Source organism: Trachurus trachurus, assembly GCF_905171665.1.
Source record: "Trachurus trachurus genome assembly, chromosome: 22".
NCBI lineage: Eukaryota > Metazoa > Chordata > Actinopteri > Carangiformes > Carangidae > Trachurus > Trachurus trachurus.
The window spans coordinates 8256661-8274594 of NC_139907.1; the positions used below are offsets into that span (position 1 = coordinate 8256661).

General features: G+C 44.5%; 1 protein-coding gene across 2 annotated transcripts in view; it reads left to right on the plus strand.

Annotated features, from left to right (window-relative positions):
- tnika (TRAF2 and NCK interacting kinase a) overlaps positions 1-17186 on the plus strand; it is a 61076-nt gene extending 43890 nt beyond the window's left edge. The window contains exons 16-34 of one of the 2 annotated variants that reach the window (XM_083998217.1): positions 273-875; positions 4062-4226; positions 4736-5002; positions 5591-5697; positions 6535-6650; positions 7320-7417; positions 8548-8616; positions 9786-9892; positions 10136-10238; positions 10393-10542; positions 10731-10827; positions 10935-11105; positions 11432-11575; positions 11927-12061; positions 12705-12805; positions 12936-13085; positions 14939-15098; positions 15810-15949; positions 16528-17186. In XM_083998217.1, coding sequence (XP_083854343.1) covers positions 273-875; positions 4062-4226; positions 4736-5002; positions 5591-5697; positions 6535-6650; positions 7320-7417; positions 8548-8616; positions 9786-9892; positions 10136-10238; positions 10393-10542; positions 10731-10827; positions 10935-11105; positions 11432-11575; positions 11927-12061; positions 12705-12805; positions 12936-13085; positions 14939-15098; positions 15810-15949; positions 16528-16611 — 2967 coding nt within the window. In that variant the 3' untranslated portion in view covers positions 16612-17186. The remainder of the gene's footprint in view (positions 1-272; positions 876-4061; positions 4227-4735; positions 5003-5590; positions 5698-6534; positions 6651-7319; positions 7418-8547; positions 8617-9785; positions 9893-10135; positions 10239-10392; positions 10543-10730; positions 10828-10934; positions 11106-11431; positions 11576-11926; positions 12062-12704; positions 12806-12935; positions 13086-14938; positions 15099-15809; positions 15950-16527) is intronic. The other variant, XM_083998218.1, reaches the window with a different exon arrangement.
- Positions 17187-17934: the final 748 nt, after the last annotated feature.

Genomic DNA, 17934 nt, shown 5'->3' on the forward strand with positions numbered 1-17934 from the left:
GTTAAAAGCTGCTGTGATGATCCATGCGTTTTACAGATTTTCATTGAAAAAAAATAAAAAATAAATAATCCATGCATTTACCGTGACTACCGAAACCATGGAAACGTAAACATAAAATTCCACCGGAAGAGCAAAACCGGCTTATGTTTTCGTTCGGAAAAAGGTGGATAGGAAGAACGCTGCTGCTTTGATGCCATGATGTCAGCTTTGTGTGTGTTTGTTATTATGTGTCTTTGTTGTGTTGCTTACGCTCCTGTGACTCTGACTCCTAGGTCCCGAAGCAGCAGCATGCTCACGGTAACCCGCCCCACCCCCAACTCCGACATCACCAGTCATTCAACCAACCGGCTTCATCCCCCGCCTCTCACGGCGGCCAACCCAGAGCTCAGGCTCCTAGGCGATCCCCGTCCCACGGCGCCCAGCTCCTCTCCACCCACCTCCCCAATATCCGTATTTCACTAGATCCCGGGGAACCGCTAGATCCGGGGCTGAAGAAGGAGATAAGTCAGCAGGTCAGAGAGTTGAGGGCTCAGAAGCTCAGTCAGAGGGGTCGCAGCCCGGGGCCCATCAGGGAACAGAACCAGGCTGCTGGCCCAGGACCCAGCAAGGGCCCGAGTAAGAACCATAAAGAGCTTTCTAGCCAGGAGCCAGTCAGCCAGACCAAACCAGCGGCCAACCTTTATCCTCAGGGGCCCGGTAATCAGAAAGAGAAGCCTAGAGAGAGGCCGCTGTCTGTCCCCAATCAGGCAGCCATTCAGGGTCTGTTGTCTCCAGATTTACAGCTTAAGGCCCCTCAAGCTCGTGCTCAATCCCCAGGACAGGTGCAGAAACCCCAGTCCAGATCAAACCACGTTTCCAGCCCTGCGGTCAAACTGGTTAGTGGTTATTCTCGCGCAAGGTCCCACTCACCCTGCTGTAGAATAGATGTAGATATAGAATTTGATTTCAAGGACTCGTGGCCGATGGACCTGAGGGCGTCTGTCAGCGACGATTGCTTTCTCGTGCCCTCGGACTCGGAAGCCACAGTTGTAGACCCAACTAACCCCTTCTCTCAGTCGTTGCCTGAAAGCGTTCTCCACGCTGCCCTACCTAGAAGAGGCTCTTACTCACCCACCTTCAACACTGGCTATCTTCTCCAGGTCCCTCAGAGCGGTCGCTTCCCTTTATCTCCCTCTCATACTGACAGAAGCCGTGAGAATCTTGGGCAGAATCCAATTCGAGGTAGCTCCTCTCAGTGTGACCTCAGTGCTTCTGCCTCAGGAGATGTGTTCAATCAGAATTTGGGTGACAGTCGTAAGATGAAATGTCACTCTCCAGACTCTCCCATCCCTTGGTTGAACCTCTCTCCTCGCAACTCTTCTCCAGTTCCACGCTCATGCTCCCCAACAACCCCAAGCCAATTGTCCCCCTTCTCCTTATCCCCTCCATTTTCCCCCGGAAACCTTGGATCTTCTCCACCTTCCCACACCCACTTTCTTTCCCCCATTTACCTCAGCAACTCACTCTCCCCTACTCCTCACTGCTCCCCGTACAGCTCTCCCTTCGGATCCCAGACCCTGACCGTCCCATGCATCCCATCTGTGGGAAGGTAGCGCTCGGTCTTTCTCCAAAGCACATGTATATAATAACACACACACACAAACACATACACACACTGATTTGTACTTCTATACTTTATTTAAATTATGCATTACTGAAGCACTAACTCTAACCATTACAACTACACAAGTTAAAATGCCAACCCTGTAAATCTATTTTGAATTTGGCTGCACACACTTTTCAGAAATATTCAAACACTATTCAAATCAGTCTCCACAAACAGACAGAAGTACAAGGGCATGCTGTACACACACATACATGCATACACACACATGCTGTATGTAAGATCTGTACTGTAAATATATTTAGATTTATCTCAGTAAAGCTGGATCTGTTGGTTTTTATGCTTAATCTAATGGGACTGACATCCAGAGGGGAGATGCCAATATGTAAAGACCATCTAATATCACCCTGACTCCTGTGTAGCATAGTTAAAATGGTTTTCTATGGAGTTTTTCCTCGGTTGATGTGAGGGTCTAAGAGCAGAGGATGTTGTTATGATGCCATGTAAAGCCCTTTGAGACAAACTGTTATACTATACAACTAAAATTACAAATAAAATTGCCTGTCCTTGCCTTAACCACGGCCCTGTCACAACCCCCACGCCCCGTTAGCCCCTTTGAGCCCCCTATCACCCCATGCCCCAATATGCACCATGGCCAGCTCACCTCTCGACTCAGTGGTGTCTATGTCATCAGGGAAACCTTCCCAGACCAGCTTCCCTTTTAGGTCAGTCAACCAGTTAATCAAATCCCAGCTTGGTGATGGGTGCAGGCCAAGTGGTGGTGGTGGTGGTGGTGGTGGTGAGAACCTTCTTAACAAAACAAAAACCCTCTGGATCCCCAGTGGATGGCCCCTTCTCCTCCATACTCCTCTCCATCTTCATCTTCTGTGTGATTTCTAAGCGTAGATGCAGCTGTGGTTTATTATTATTATTAACTTCTTTCAACGCTCTTGATTTTGTCTTTTTAGAATCTCTACAATAGCAGAAAGAGCTTTTGGGTGGTTTGGATTTGAGCAGCTACTACCCAAAAGGTTTTTCTTCCTCTAACGGGATCTTCTAATAGTCATTTCTCTATCTCTTGTAGGTCAGTTGACGTTTGTGCTAACTAAACCTCGATCGCGTACTGCCTCCACAGATCAAACTCCACTTTGATCACAGCAGCGCTTCCCCTTATAACCAGATGTTTCTTTATCATTGGTTCTTTGTTCTTTGTTCCTCTCATGGGAACCGTTAACAAAGTATTTGGGAACTTTTCTGCCGCCGTAGACGTTATAGTCGCCTCAATGTAGTTGACTCCCTCGCAGGTAACTAACAACGATGTGAGGAATGGCACAGTATGGCATAGTTGTTCTGACCCAAGTCATAATCTTAAATAATCCTACTAGATTACGAGCTAATGCGGAATTACAGAAAGCCTCCAAAGGGGTGGGGGTGGGGGGGGGGGATAGCTCTCACTGCACATGCATGTTTTACCTGGGGGCTATTGACACTATGCCCTGCTGAGCCATGACTCAACCCTCCACAGACCGTTGAGTAGATTGTTTTGAGTGGAAAGTGTGAGTCGGGGGCAGCTCGGAGCATTCCTCGGAGCCTCGTCTCCCTGCACGGCAGATAATCTGATAATCTGATTACTCCGGCAAGAGGAGCTTTCTGCCTTCCTCGTACACAGATATTCCATGTGTGTGTTGGCGTTGCTTGCGACCAAAAGTTGGTGGCAACAGTCAACAGCTAAAACATGTAACTGGTTGAACGCGATTTTGTATGTGCGCCGTGCACAGTGCACACATACTCTCCCTTTGCAGGTGCTCAAATCTGTGTTTTTGGTTTGAATGTGGTGTCTGCTAAAGGAGATTAGGGGTAATTCTTGACCTTTCCCCACAGCCATCAGACATTCTTACTCCTCGACTGTTATGTGGGACATGGAGGGGGGAGCAACATACATAAACAGATGGGGAGGGAGAGACAAAGAAGATAATTTATTGACAGATGGTAGAAGACAAAAAAAAGTTGGTGCCAGAACCATGCTTCACTGGAAACCTAAACCTGTTTACTATTTGAGATTCTGGTTTGACATGGTTTTCTTTGGAAGTCTGTGGGAGATTCGGTTGTGCCAGACTTCTGACAGGTTCCACCAAAACAACACAACATAACACAATTAATAACCTGAACTTTATTGGCATCTAAATTACACCTTATGTGAACTCCGTGTTGAAAGCATGCTCATTCCTGACACGTTAATAAACACTCAGTGAAAGTCCGTTGCTACTTTCCACACCATGGTTGTTTTCCCACAGAGCTGAGCGATGTTAAAACTGTCTGGTGGCTCGTGCCGATGCTTGGGGCGAGGGTGTGGATGCTACCTGCAGTCGTAGACCGCCTGTGTGCGTGCATGCGTGTATGTGCGTGTGTGTGGAGTGCCGAGCTGTGAGTGACGGTGGTTTGTGACCTGTATACCCAGGTGGAGGAGCGATCTAAGCTGAACAGACAGAGCTCCCCGGCGCTGCAGCACAAAGTGTCCAACCGCATCTCCGACCCCTCCCTCCCTCCCCGCTCCGAGTCCTTCAGCAGCGGGGGCATGCAGCCCGCCCGCACCCCACCCATCCACCGCTCCATCGAACCACAGGTGTGTGTGTGCGCGCGTGCGTGCGTGTAGAAAAAACGGAGCCGTGTGAAAGTTCCTCTTGACTTCCAGCGAAGCTCCTCACTACCTGTGCCTTTGCTTTAAAAGTTAATCTCTATCAGTCAACATCTCATATGTTCTCTCCCTCCTCTCTGCCCTTCCTGTTTTCTCTCTCTGTCTCGCTCTCTCTATCTTGTCTCATATTTTTCCATTGTCCATTTTCATCTTATCATTAATCTCCAAAACTCTTACTTTCTTGCTGCTATGCCTTCTTTTCTCTTCCTCTATTCTTTATCTCTTGCCGCCTCCATCTTTACCTTCTTTCTCCAACCAACTGGCTCTCTCTTTACTTCTCCTTCGTCATCCTTTTCTCCTATTTCATCAAACTCTGCTCCACCTTTCTCTTCCTCCTTTATTCCCTCACACCACTTTATCATCCACAACCTTCTCCAACTCGTACCCTTCATATCGTCCTCTTCCTCTTCCTCTCCCCCACTCCCCCGGCCCCACAGATGGCTCACCTGGTTCCAGTGAAGACACACTCCAGCTCCATGTCCGGCTCTCAGTCTCTGCAGGACCAAACGGGCTCGGCGCTGAGCGAGGCCGTTAGCGTGGGATCCCCCAGGCCCGAGATGCCGCGGCAGAACTCAGACCCCACTTCTGATACCCCCGGGCCCCCGATGCGCATCACCGGCAGAGAGGAACGGGATCGGGAACGGGACAGAGACAGGGACCGGGACAGGACGGCCTGGCTGAGAGAGGAGGACATGCCGCCAAAGGTGAGACAATCACAATTGGAGAAAATGAATTCACTAATCATGTCTCTAAGTCAGTTATAAAAACATACTACTAGCTGGAAAAGCAAAGAGTCATCAGTTACAGTTCACTTAGTTTCTCCCATTTGTTTGGTTAGAATTGACTGAAGCTTTGATGTACAATGTAACACACAATGTTATCCTCTCCAGTCCAGTGAGGTAACTAAAATGATGTTGAAATTACAGTGAAAAGGCTTAGCTTCAAGGATTATATCAGCTTCTGCAGAATTGCTAAAAAAAAAAAAAGCTGCTGGGCTTAAGCTGTTGACTTAGAAATATAAACATGACTTGGAATTATTCACTTGTACATAATCATTTTCACCAGACCATTTCACTTTTCCAAACCAGGGCGTTGTCACACTAGTTGTCATAAAAGAATTTATTGAGACCATGAATCAGATGTGTCTGAATGGTATTTTGTTATTTATGTAACAGTTAAATACTGTAACGGCATGGATCCAAATCTGAACTTGCTTAGGGAGTTATACAGCCAAGCTGCTCCGGCAGTGGTGAACCCTCTGTTATTGTGTGTGTGTTTGTGTGCATGTCCAGGTCCCACAGAGGACCACTTCCATCTCCCCAGCCCTGGTCAGGAAGAATTCGCCTAATGGAGGAGTGGGTCTGGGCCCTCGCACTGGTTCTCAACTCATACGGGCCAGGTAAAGCTCAAAGCATCACTGAAAACGTCATTATTATAGCCTCAATATATCTATAGCAGTGGTTACCTTTTTTTGCTCATGACCCCATTTTGACATCACAAATTTCTGGCGAACCCGCGGTCACGTGACTGCACATAATCGCAGGGTTGCCAGAAATTTGTGATTTGCCGTCAATCAGGAAGCGCCAGCTCAGATATTTTTATATGCTGCATTTTATTTGAACTCAATTTATATTATAAGTGAAAGTATAGAATACAATTGTTTTTGTGTTTTTAATCATATTTTTTTAACAAATTATTATTCTATCATTATTTTTTTGTATTAATTACTAGACATTTTGGGCGACCACATTTGAATTCCAGGCGTCCCCATGTGGGGTCCCGACCCCAAGGTTGAAAAACACTGATCTATAGCTTCTTTGTCCAAATTCTTGTTTGATAGAAAATAATAATAATCATAATAATAATAAATAATAACTTGTATATTAATGTATAAAGCACCTTTCAAAAACAAGTGACAAGGTGCTGTACAACAGAAATAAAACATATCAAATGCAAGTGCCTGTAATAAAATTACATTTTTTAATTAAAAAAAAAAAAAAAATCTAAAATGACTATCCAGGATAAAGCCATGCTACTTTTACAAAGCAGAATTAATTGATTACAGGAATTCAAATTTCATCAAATTGCATCAATATTGCATAGAATTTGCAGATGATCCATAAACACATATCTATAAATGCAGCACCATTCTACACTGTATCATATCTGATTCATATGATTTGATTGTAAAGAATTAAAAATGAGAAATGATTGGAAATATTTTCGCCTGTTGCAGTAACCCAGACCTGCGGCGCTCAGAGCTGTCTCTGGATGCCATGCTGCAAAGAACCTCCTCCAACTCCTCATCTTCCTCCTCCCCTTCATCTCAGGGAGGCTCAGCCGAGAGGAGAGGTACGGCGCAAACACACACTCTGACCCACAAAAACACTCTCACTCACACACACACATGCACCTTTCCCCTTGCGTGCAAAACAATTAAAAACTCTTCACAGGCTTTTGGAGTTTTTGTGCAAAATACCGACAGTGAACCACGCAAATAATCCACATACGGCGGCATGGCTTCGGCGTGTTTCAGAGGCGATCAGCGGGACATAGTCGGTCGCAGTTCTGCTCTGATCAACCTGTCTGATGTGCCCTGTTGCTCTCAGCCTCCAGAGAGACGGAAGAAGAGAGGAAATGAGAGAGGGAGATAGAAAGAGGGGTGTAGAGGGATGTGTCAAACACCAGGCCAGAGGGATATCTAAGCTATGCATGGATCTCCCCCTGACAAACGCATGGCATAAATAGACGCAGCAGTATGGAGGACTGGGTAGGCTTTGGTGTTTGATTGGTGTTGACAGTAAATATGCAGAAAATGTAAAAGCCGAGACACGTATATTTCCATAATTGGATAAGAAAACCTAATCCACAAATTCAATGAGATTTCATCAAAAAACACAAATACTTGTACAGAACAGGAGACATATAGATTAAAAAACACCTTTTAATTGATCCTTTTTTGCATTTTTTGGTGGTTATCTACACTTTGTAGCTTGTGTAATTACTATGTTGTTCTGATAGGTCAAACCAAGCAGGAAGGATCCCCTCCAGGAGCCAATCAGGAGGCAAAGTCCAAACAGGAGGAAGGCCGTGAATCAGCCCGACCCAGCAGACCTGCAGTGAGTTCACACAACCACAGACACTGATACAGACACTTTGACTTTCATCACAGACAGTCTCCTCTCTGGGAATCTTCTAGATCTCTTCTGCTATTCATCTGCACCTGTCTTGCTCTCTTTCTTTCTTTCTTTGCCTCCCCTTCTCGCTATCTCTCTTTCTCCTTTCATTCTTCAGAGCTATAGGAAAGCCATAGATGAGGTTAGTGGCACTCGAGTCCCCTTTCTTTTATCCCGATTTTACCTTTTTTGCCTCGAATCTTCAGAGTTTCCCCTCTTTTTTACCCCTGGCATGGAGGAATTAGTCCAGATTCACAAGTCGACAACGTTTTTTTATTTTTTTTTAGCTTTGAAATACCAGGGTGTGATGGCGACTGGCAGTGCATGTGTGCTTCTACACACATACCTGAGAGAGCGTATGTGGACGCGTGCTTGTGCAGGTTTGCGTGTATGAATGAACGCATGTGTTGTGCGTGTGTGCGTGAGAGTGCGAGAGCAAGAGCGCCTGAAACCTGAACTGCCAAGCACCTGAACAGTCTCTAAATCTCCTTTCCTGTTTCTCTGTTGTCACGGTTACTGGTCAGGAGGAGCTGGTAAGCCCGCCGTGTATGACGGTCCTCCTCCCAACCCACCCCCCTCCCACCCCCCCCTCCCAACCTCCGTCTGCATGAATTGGTCTGATCCATCAGCTGGTTTGAATGGGGAAGGGAGGAACCACGGGCCGGTTGGCATGGGGATGTTTGGTAGAAGGCGGGGTGCAGGTTGATGCTGCACTCCAGTAGTGACGATCTGCTTCTCTCTCTTTTCTTCTTCTTATGACTTGCGTTCCTAGAATAAATATTTGAAACGAAAATAAAAGAGCTCATCTGTGATCACTCTTTGTTTTTATTTTTAACGTCGCTAAACTGGAAAAAGAAGTGATCTCAGATAAGCCCTCCTGTTCCAGGAAGCCTGCATCTACAGGCCCAGATGTTTGTGTGACAACAAATCAGTCCTTTTGTCATGATGCTGATGGTTTGTCCCTCTCTCTGCCCCGCTCTGCTTCCCTTGTTTGTGATCTGGTCTCTTGTTGTTCTGATGATACACATCTGAATGACTTTGCTTGTTTTTCCCTCTCCTGTCCCTCTTCATAGGACCTAAGTGCATTGGCGAAGGAACTCCGAGAACTGAGGGTGGAGGAAGGCAGCAGACCTCCAGTCAAGGTTTGATGACATTTTCTAATAATGATTAGTGTGAGCAGATTCTGTCGGTGTATTTACTTGACAGGAACAGAGAAGGTTAATATAAGACTGCGGTCATTCCAGTCCTAGCCTGCAAATAGAATCGCTGAGAATAACAACACAATAACAATCCATCATCGTCTTCATTATCGTTTTATTTTTGACACGTGTTTGCACCAAACACAACTCAAACACCATTTCAAAACCGCTCTCATCTTTGAATTCTGCTCCAGTGAGCTGCAGCAGCATTTAAGAACATATTGAACTCCCTTTGTGCAAAGTGATCTCTGATAAAAAGTCAAACACAGATAAAAGTCAAACACAGAGCTCGGCCCAGTGATTCTGTACAATCTCACAATGCACAGAGAGTGAGATCTGACGTCCCCTCTGGAGTTTTCTTTCTAACTACAGTTGTGTTCACACATTCACTGCTGCGATGTCGGAGGCGGAAAAATGAAGCCAACGCAGAAGCACCAACATCTGCACTTCCTGCCATGTTAAAATGTCCAACTTTATAGCACAGATAAACATGTTTACAGCCTGTACAGGAAATAGTTTGTCTCTATGGCTACATTCTGCTTTGGTTGACATTTGGATGAGGATACACTGGCCATAAACAGACATACAGCAAAGTTTCGGTTTGACATGCACCCCTCATTTTTGCCCCATTATTGTATAAACGAGGGGTTCTGCACCATCAGGTACTACAGGTAGCAAGACACTCTCCAGAAACCTATGGGTGACATAACAGAGGCTACACAGTTGAATGCATGTCCTTCCTTCTAAAACAGTAAAACATTCATGTTATCTAGCTTGCACTCTTCTCTTCTCTTCTCTTCTCTTCTCTTCTCTTCTCTTCTCTTCTCTTCTCTTCTCTTCTCTTCTCTCCTCTCCTCTCCTCTCCTCTCCTCTCCTCTCCTCTCCTCTCCTCTCCTCTCCTCTCCTCTCCTCTCCTCTCCTCTCCTCTCCTCTCCTCTACCCTTTGCACTTTATAGCTGTAGATCAGTGGTAGAGATGTTTATCATATTTCCCATATGTGTGCACAGCAGGAACAGACTGTGAATACATTGCTGCTCATGAGGTTGGGAGGTCATGCAACCAGTTCTTCTTTATTAAAGGTTGATTTTCTTCTTTTTGTTCTTCTGATAAAGGTGACAGACTACTCCTCCTCCAGTGACGAATCAGACAGCAGCGATGACGATGGGGAGGCAGTGGGGCATGATGGGACTGTTGCCGTCAGTGACATTCCCCGCATCATGTAAGTTGTCCTCTTCTCTTTTTATTTTATTTTTTCTCTCTCTTTTCTGTGTGATTTTTGTTTTTTCATTGAGCTGGACCTGTCAGTTTTCATTTGTGCTGAGGTATACAGGTCTTTGAAATATGCACCATGCCAGCAGCTTATCATTACAGTTTTGGCAGAATTGCATTGGAAATAATAATGGGGTCTGTGTGTGTTTTCTTTTTCTCTGTGTGTGTGTGTGTGTGTGTGTGTGTGTTGCAGGCCAGCGGTGCAGAGCAGTGGTGAGTCGTATGGAGGGCTGACCGAGGGCTCTCTGGGAGATGCCTATAATAGCTCCAAGGACGGCACTCTGGTGATGAGAGAGGTGACGAATGAACACACACACACACACTCTCTCTCTCTCTCTCTCTCTCTCTCTCACACACATACACACACATGGATTTCTACTCCCCTCGCTTTGCTGTGAACTCCTCTCTCAATATCACTCTTTCTCTCTCCTCTCCGTTTCCATCCTTTAGGCAGAGGAGAGGAGGCGAGGCGGTCACACCGAGAGTAACGGGTTCGGAAATCACAGTAACCATGGTAACCTCCCTGACCTGTTACAGCAGAGCAACTCTCCCTCGGCCACACCCACCTCAGCCCTGCAGGAACTGGGCGACATGGCAGAGGTCAGTCACACACACGCACACACACATTCACACCCTTTCTCGAATGCAGAGCTGTGAGTGAAACACAGTTTTAGTGAACACAGGACACACACAGACTGAAGCTCACTCTTTAAAAGGATGGTGTGATGATACTGTATGGATTGTTATCAGGTCTTACAGGGCCACACTCTGTGTTTTGTGTCTTACAGTTTGGTGTGGGCGGATCCGAAGCATCTTTTACCCCATTTGTTGATCCACGTGTCTATCAAACATCACCAAGTGATGACGGTGACAACTCAGCAGCAGGTAAGAAAAAGCTACAGTATGGAGGCTTTGTTCACAATAAAATAAAATAAAAATAGGCCAAACAAACCTTAAAATACTTCTTTATCTTTTCTTCTGTGGTGCCCTAGCCATGTTTGCAAATGAGCTGCTGAGGCAGGAGCAGGCCAGACTAAACGAAGCCAGAAAGATCTCTGTGGTCAACGTCAATCCCACCAACATCCGACCCCACAGCGACACGCCCGAGATCCGCAAATACAAGAAACGCTTCAACTCTGAGATCCTGTGTGCTGCACTCTGGGGTAAGAGGGCACATCCTTCCATCGCAATGAATGAATGAATGACATTTTTTATTGGTCACTCCAAGAGTATAAACTCTGGTCACAACCAAAGGAAGCTTCAGCTTATATATCATCTTACGTGTCAATCAAAACAAGAAGTGTATACATATCTATCACAAACATATGTATCACATATACACCTACACACACATACATACATCTAACTTTTCATAGTGATAGATGCTAGATAGACCTCCATAGATCTCCATCTCTGTTGTTGTTGCTTTGTGTATTTTTCCACGCCTCTGACTCTGTGTGTGTGTGTGTGTGTGTGTGTGTGTGTTTAGGTGTGAACCTGCTGGTGGGAACAGAGAACGGTCTGATGCTGCTTGACCGAAGCGGACAGGGAAAAGTCTATAACCTGATCACCAGGCGGCGCTTCCTGCAGATGGACGTGCTGGAGGGGCTCAATGTGCTGGTCACCATATCTGGTAGGTGTTTACACACACACACACACACGCACGCAAACACACTCAAGAACGCATACTTACATACAGTACATACAGTGGACCCCTCACATTCAGCACATCTGCATTGGGTTAGATATGATTTAGCATACCAGCATATAAACACCAAAATGTAGATAGAGAACATATCACCTTTAATCAAATTCAAATAAGTACAAATCTGTGTAATCTAGGTCAGTCACAATGGCCAGGTAATTTTCCATTGTCTGCTGCTTACTGCAGAAAAAGAATCAAATGTATCCATTATTTTTTTAACGCTTTATTGAAGTGTATTTGATCTCATCGCTCTCTGTACCTCTGTTCCTCCTCTTGCAGGGAAAAAGAATAAGTTGCGCGTCTACTACTTGTCCTGGCTGAGGAACAGAATATTGCACAACGACCCTGAAGTAGAAAAGAAGCAGGGTTGGATTACAGTCGGGGAGCTGGAGGGCTGTGTGCACTATAAAGTTGGTAAGGATTTGTGTGTGTGTGAGAGAGTAATATTCTGCGTTCAGGTGATTTTTTTTTAATTGTTTGATGAACAAAAATGATCTATGAGTCATTTTATTGCCCATTACTGCTGCTGCTTTGATTGCCTAATGCTGCAAAGGGAATTTGCTGTACTTTTACTTTTTCATTTTTATTAGCTAAACTAGAATTATATTGTGGTTATTCTAGCACAAGCACTTTTGCTTGTTTTTTTTAACATAACATGAGATTTAGACCAGCAATTTGACCTTTTTTAGAATTGAATGTACAACATACAGTATAAACACAGGTCAATGTTTCATCTCATTCACCTTGATAGTCTGAATTCAGAGCTGGGAATGATGTCATGTCTGAGCTGGATGCATTCCAGTTATATTTCAGGACCTACGCCGTCGCGTCACGTTTGCTACAGTAGTTATTTTTGTTGTTGTTGGCATTGTTAGCTGATTCCAGCGAGCGATAACACGCTGCCTGTCTACAGGTACAAGAATTTGGAGAATCTGACTTTCAGATTTCAATACCCCAGTAGTTTTTTTGCTTTTTTATATTTGACAAAATTATTCAAATGAGTCAAGATTAAGTTCAGTTTGCGCTGAAACTCATATATGTGTCTTTATGTTTCCAGTAAAATACGAGAGGATTAAGTTCCTGGTGATTGCTCTGAAGAACTCTGTGGAAATCTACGCCTGGGCTCCCAAACCCTACCACAAGTTCATGGCCTTCAAGGTACGGAAGTTAAAACGCAGAATAAAATGACTTATCATTTTATTTCTTGTTTTATTTTGACTTCTTCACTCCATTATCATCCTCTAAGCAAAAAAAAAATCTGAAACGTCTGGCTCTGTCTGCCCTTCAGTCGTTCACTGAGTTGCAGCATCGTCCCCAGCTGGTCGACCTGACAGTGGAGGAAGGTCAGAGGTTAAAGGTCATCTACGGCTCCAGCGTGGGCTTCCATGTCATCGACGTGGACTCAGGCAACCCTTACGACATCTACATCCCTTCACATGTAAGTGTTTCCATTTATTACCGTGTGTGTCTTCTGTAAGTTACCTGAATCAGGCTTCCACAGCTCCAGTGAGTTTGAACCAAAAGCCTGCACACGGTGTCCGTTTTTCATTCTTTCGTGCCATAATCAAGCCGATCTTTCTCACCAAGGACAGCAGTGACTCATACGCTGTCTCATGGGGATTGGCCTTTAGGAATGCAGTGACTTTTTCTTGACAGATTACCTCTTCGCTTGATTTACAATTAAAAGATTAGAGGATTGAAGAGCAATTAAGGGACTGATGGCAGTTTTTAGCTCTTATATCAGAGATTTTCTTTCTTAGTTTGATAAATATGCTGCATTTTGGTCTCGATTATCTGTGGTAAGTAGCTCAAATCACTGCATAGCTTTTATTACAGAGCACAAGGTAGTAGAGGAGGCTGCTTCCAAATTTCCCTTTGCAGCAAAGGGCATCCAAAGAGCATTCAGAGAGTCCCTCAATCACTCATGGCAGCTAGGTAGACCATCAGTACTTGTCCTGTTGCACGCTTGAATGCAAATCAATTATGAGACGTGCATGCAGATTAGTTTGCTCCCTGCCGGTGTCACTGATGGCATGCTCTTCCTCCAGTAAGTCCAAACGCCGTTCAGCCAAACTCTCTTTTAATCCAGTATAAGTATAAATGACCAAATCCAAATCTGAGGACACACAATCGCGTCGTGCATTCAGCCTTTTAGCCCAGACTGCTCATGTTCATAACTGTGAGGTGACTGTCTTTTCCTGCTTCCACCTTTCACCCACGCTTCCTCTCTCTCTCCTCTCCTGCCAACTTCTCTTCCAGTGTGCCAAAAAGATGAAGGTGACATCCTGCCATCCACCCTTTAGAGTAGATCAATAGATCTTTAGTAAAAAAAAAAAAAAAAAAAACACAACAAAAAAACCCTCCATAGTGGATACACAGAAGCCGCTACGTGTGTCTATGTGCAGTACAGTTCATTTTAGTGTAGAGACATTAATGGATAACTTTAGTTAGAAATGAGTTTGTGTGAATAAACTCATCTTACCCACGGGCAGACATCACATGACTGTGAGAAGAGAAAGATGTGTTCACTGATGCCACAACAAATTGTAAAAAAAAAAATATAAATAAATAACACAACCGGTGCCAAAGTTCCTCTCAGCTAAACTGCATTTCGAGGACTTTGCTTGTCCTTACCAGACCTCGGTGTGAGCAGATGTGTGGTAATAAGAGTTCTTGTGTGAACACAGCTTCCCTTGGGCTAAGATGAGTTTTTTTTCCACCACCTTATCACCCATTTGTTGTGCTGATACGATCCCTTGTTGTGCTCCCGAAGTGTATAGTGCTAAGTCATTACCTGGTGATAGGCTGTTCGCACAGAAAATGTGGCTGGTCTCTGGGCAAAGCTTTGGGTCGAGTCGAGTGCACAGAATCGAGTCGGATGCGCGTGCTGTGTAACCGCTCCCTCCTTCTCTGATTTCTGTTAATTATAGTTGAGAGAAAATAGAAAATTGCTGTAGTTTGTCTGTTGTGCTTATGTCGGGGGGAGGGGAGGGGGGAGGGGCTCTCAGGTAACAATTGAAAAGTTTAAACTTCTCAATGCACGGCTGCTCCTGATATTTGCCGGGCTTGTCAGTGTTCACAAACTTGCCCTTTACAGGATTACAGAATGCAAGCCGGTCTAAAAAAAAACTAAAAAAACAAAAACCCTGCCACCAGAGCCAGCCAAATTCTGTTGCATTAAATGGCTATGTCAAAAACTCTGTAATGGTTTAATCTAATGTAGATTGTGATTAAATTTGACAGATTAGATTAAAGCCTGTGAAATGTTTTGCGGGTGTGCCTCTGTATTAGATCCAGAGCCAGGTGACGCCCCATGCCATCGTGGTGCTGCCGAAGACTGATGGGATGGAAATGCTGCTGTGTTACGAGGACGAGGGCGTCTACGTCAACACCTACGGTCGAATCACCAAGGACGTGGTGCTCCAGTGGGGAGAGATGCCTACCTCTGTTGGTATGTACTGTATGTCCTCCCCGCCGGTGTGTTTACACAATATGTGCAATGGCTTTTTATAACACAGGGGCCATTAGAGTAAAACACCCCAGGAGATATTTGGTTCAAAGACAAACTACGGTGTTTTATGGCAGTACTGATTTATATATACCTGTATTATATGTGGGTTGTGATAGGAATCAGAAGTGCTGTGAGGTATCTGATCAGCTTATGCAGGGGGGTTCAGTTAAAGTTTAATTACATTCAAAATCCACGTTCAGCGTCCACGGGAAGGGCAGAGCTGCTAAACAGGAAGCAAAGAGGGGGGAAGGGTTGAGTGCAAAAGTGTGAGAAAAGATAAATGGAAATTACATGAACGTGACTAAAAGGAAAATGTAGTGAGTAAGCAAAGAAATGATGAGCAACGTTGGAACAGGAAATACCACTTAATCATTTGTATTTTACTGCCCCCCTGTGGACCTTAGTGGTATTACAGTCTCATACAAAAACTTACAATGTGCATATGAGAGCTTCTATTAAGCAATCTACTGCTGTTTCAAGGCTGAAAGCCTCCAAAATGAGTAAAGCATGAATAAGTAACCAGTGCAAAAAGTAATAAGCCATCTCTGCTGTGTGTTTATTTGCTTGCAAATGAAGCAATATAATAACAGCATAGATATTCTTTTTTTCTACACTATCAATTGTGACTCTCTTTTGTTTTTGTCTTTCCAGCCTATATCCATTCTAATCAGATTATGGGCTGGGGGGAGAAAGCCATAGAGATCCGCTCTGTGGAGACAGGTCATCTGGATGGAGTCTTTATGCACAAGAGAGCCCAGAGACTTAAGTTCCTCTGTGAGCGGAACGACAAGGTAAAACACAATCCCAAATATTGACAAAGACTTGGTTTGCTCTGGTCTTGATTTGCAGCCGGTTTACCAAAGTGGTGTTTTCATCACTGCCTCTGTACACAGGCATACACATACACATACTGTACACAGGGTTTTCTTTGTTTCTTAACACAGATCTTGGTCTGGATAACAGACTTAAACAGTTACATTTTAACATTAGAACTCAGAGCATTTACTGTAGGCTGCTTTTTTACATTACTACGTTAAAACGTATATACAGAGGGTATAAGAATGTGCAGGACAGAGTGTCTTATATCATTTTTTTTCAGCACAACCTATGCAATCTGATGAGATAATTATTTTTTCATTTTCACAATTTATATAAACACACCTAAGCAAAAAGTACTCAACATTTTTTAAATCGATTTGATTTTTTTTTTTATTTAATGGTATATCAGAAAACATGTTCACTGGGAATTACACTTAAAATGCATGGTATTAGCGTTGTTTTCTCCCCAAAATAACTGAAAAATTTAAATTATTACAATAATTAAAACTGATTTGTTTGTAATATTATCTCCCCCTCTCTCTCTCTCTAGGTATTCTTTGCATCAGTGCGCTCGGGAGGTAGCAGCCAAGTTTTCTTCATGACCCTCAACAGAAACTCTATGATGAACTGGTGATGGCTCCTCCCACAATCCACTCTGCCTCACTCTCCCATTGGCCGGCCCCGGCGACCCACATTTGGCCCCACGACGGCACATCTCACTAACGAACCCGACCGCCCGCCAGGGCCACAAGTGAACTCTATTAACACTGGAGAGACAAACATGGTGTAGAGAAAAAAAACAAAAAACAATAACAACAGCAACAACAACAAAGTAAACATAGAGAAAAACAACAAATGAAGAGACGTGTCACCCTAGATTATGCCGGGTCATGCAGAAGCCATCGTTACTCAACTGACTGGCAAACTGGTGCCACTGACTTTTCCAAATATTCTCTCCTGACCCTCTTTATGTGTCTGTCTGTCTGTCTGTAACTCTCTCTCCCCCTTTAGTCTGTCACTCCAAACAGACCAGTGCATTCAAAATGTGCGTGCAACTGTAGTAGATACACTTTACACCTCTCTCCCCTTCTGTCACTCTTCCCCTTCTTCCTCATGTCCTGGCTTCCTCTGCTCCTTCCCCTCTCTCCTGCTGGATCTAGTCATCATTGACACGTATGCCCTCCACTTCCCCTCCCTTCCTGTCTGCCACGTGTGGGCTCATTCCCTTGAGAACTGCACCTCAAGGGACAGAGGAAGAATAGATGAATGAGATTTAATATAAATTTAAATGTACGCTTCTGAATACGACAGTGCAGGGGAGGGCAGCTGAGAGATGACAAATCTACTCCGGGTGTCTGCGGTGAATGCAGACAGCCTGATTGATTTTCTTTCTCCTCCGTCAGTCCTCCTCCTCCTCCTCCTCCTCCTCCTCCACTTCCTGCTCTCGCTATCTTTTTCGGGTTCTGAGTAAACGGAATTGTGATTTTTAGTGTTCGATCGCATTTCGCTGATAGAGATGCGATGAGACTCCGCTGTCACAGGCGGGTCGGAATAGTATGCAAAGATGATGTCTGTGTCCCTTTAAAATGAAATCACTGGTCTATTCTGTCCTTTCACTCCTTTTCTCCCTCTTCCCCCTCCTCCCAGTCATCGCCGTCACTCTCCTCTCCCCGTTTTCACTCTTTAAACTCTGAAGGTGCTGCATCAGATATACTGTAATATTAAATGAACAATGAGAGCGTCATTCGGTTCATTGTTTATTTTTCGTTCTTTTCTTTTCTTTACTTTTTTTTTTTTCTCCTGTGCAACAGTTTGGAGTCAGTCAGTCTTTGAAGCTTGATGAAATGTACAGCACATGTGTCTCTGAAATCAGGAGTGTGTATGTGTGTGATAACGTGTGTATGAATGCGTGCTTAATTGTGTGTGCACAAGCGTGGGTGTGTTTGACTTGATGTTG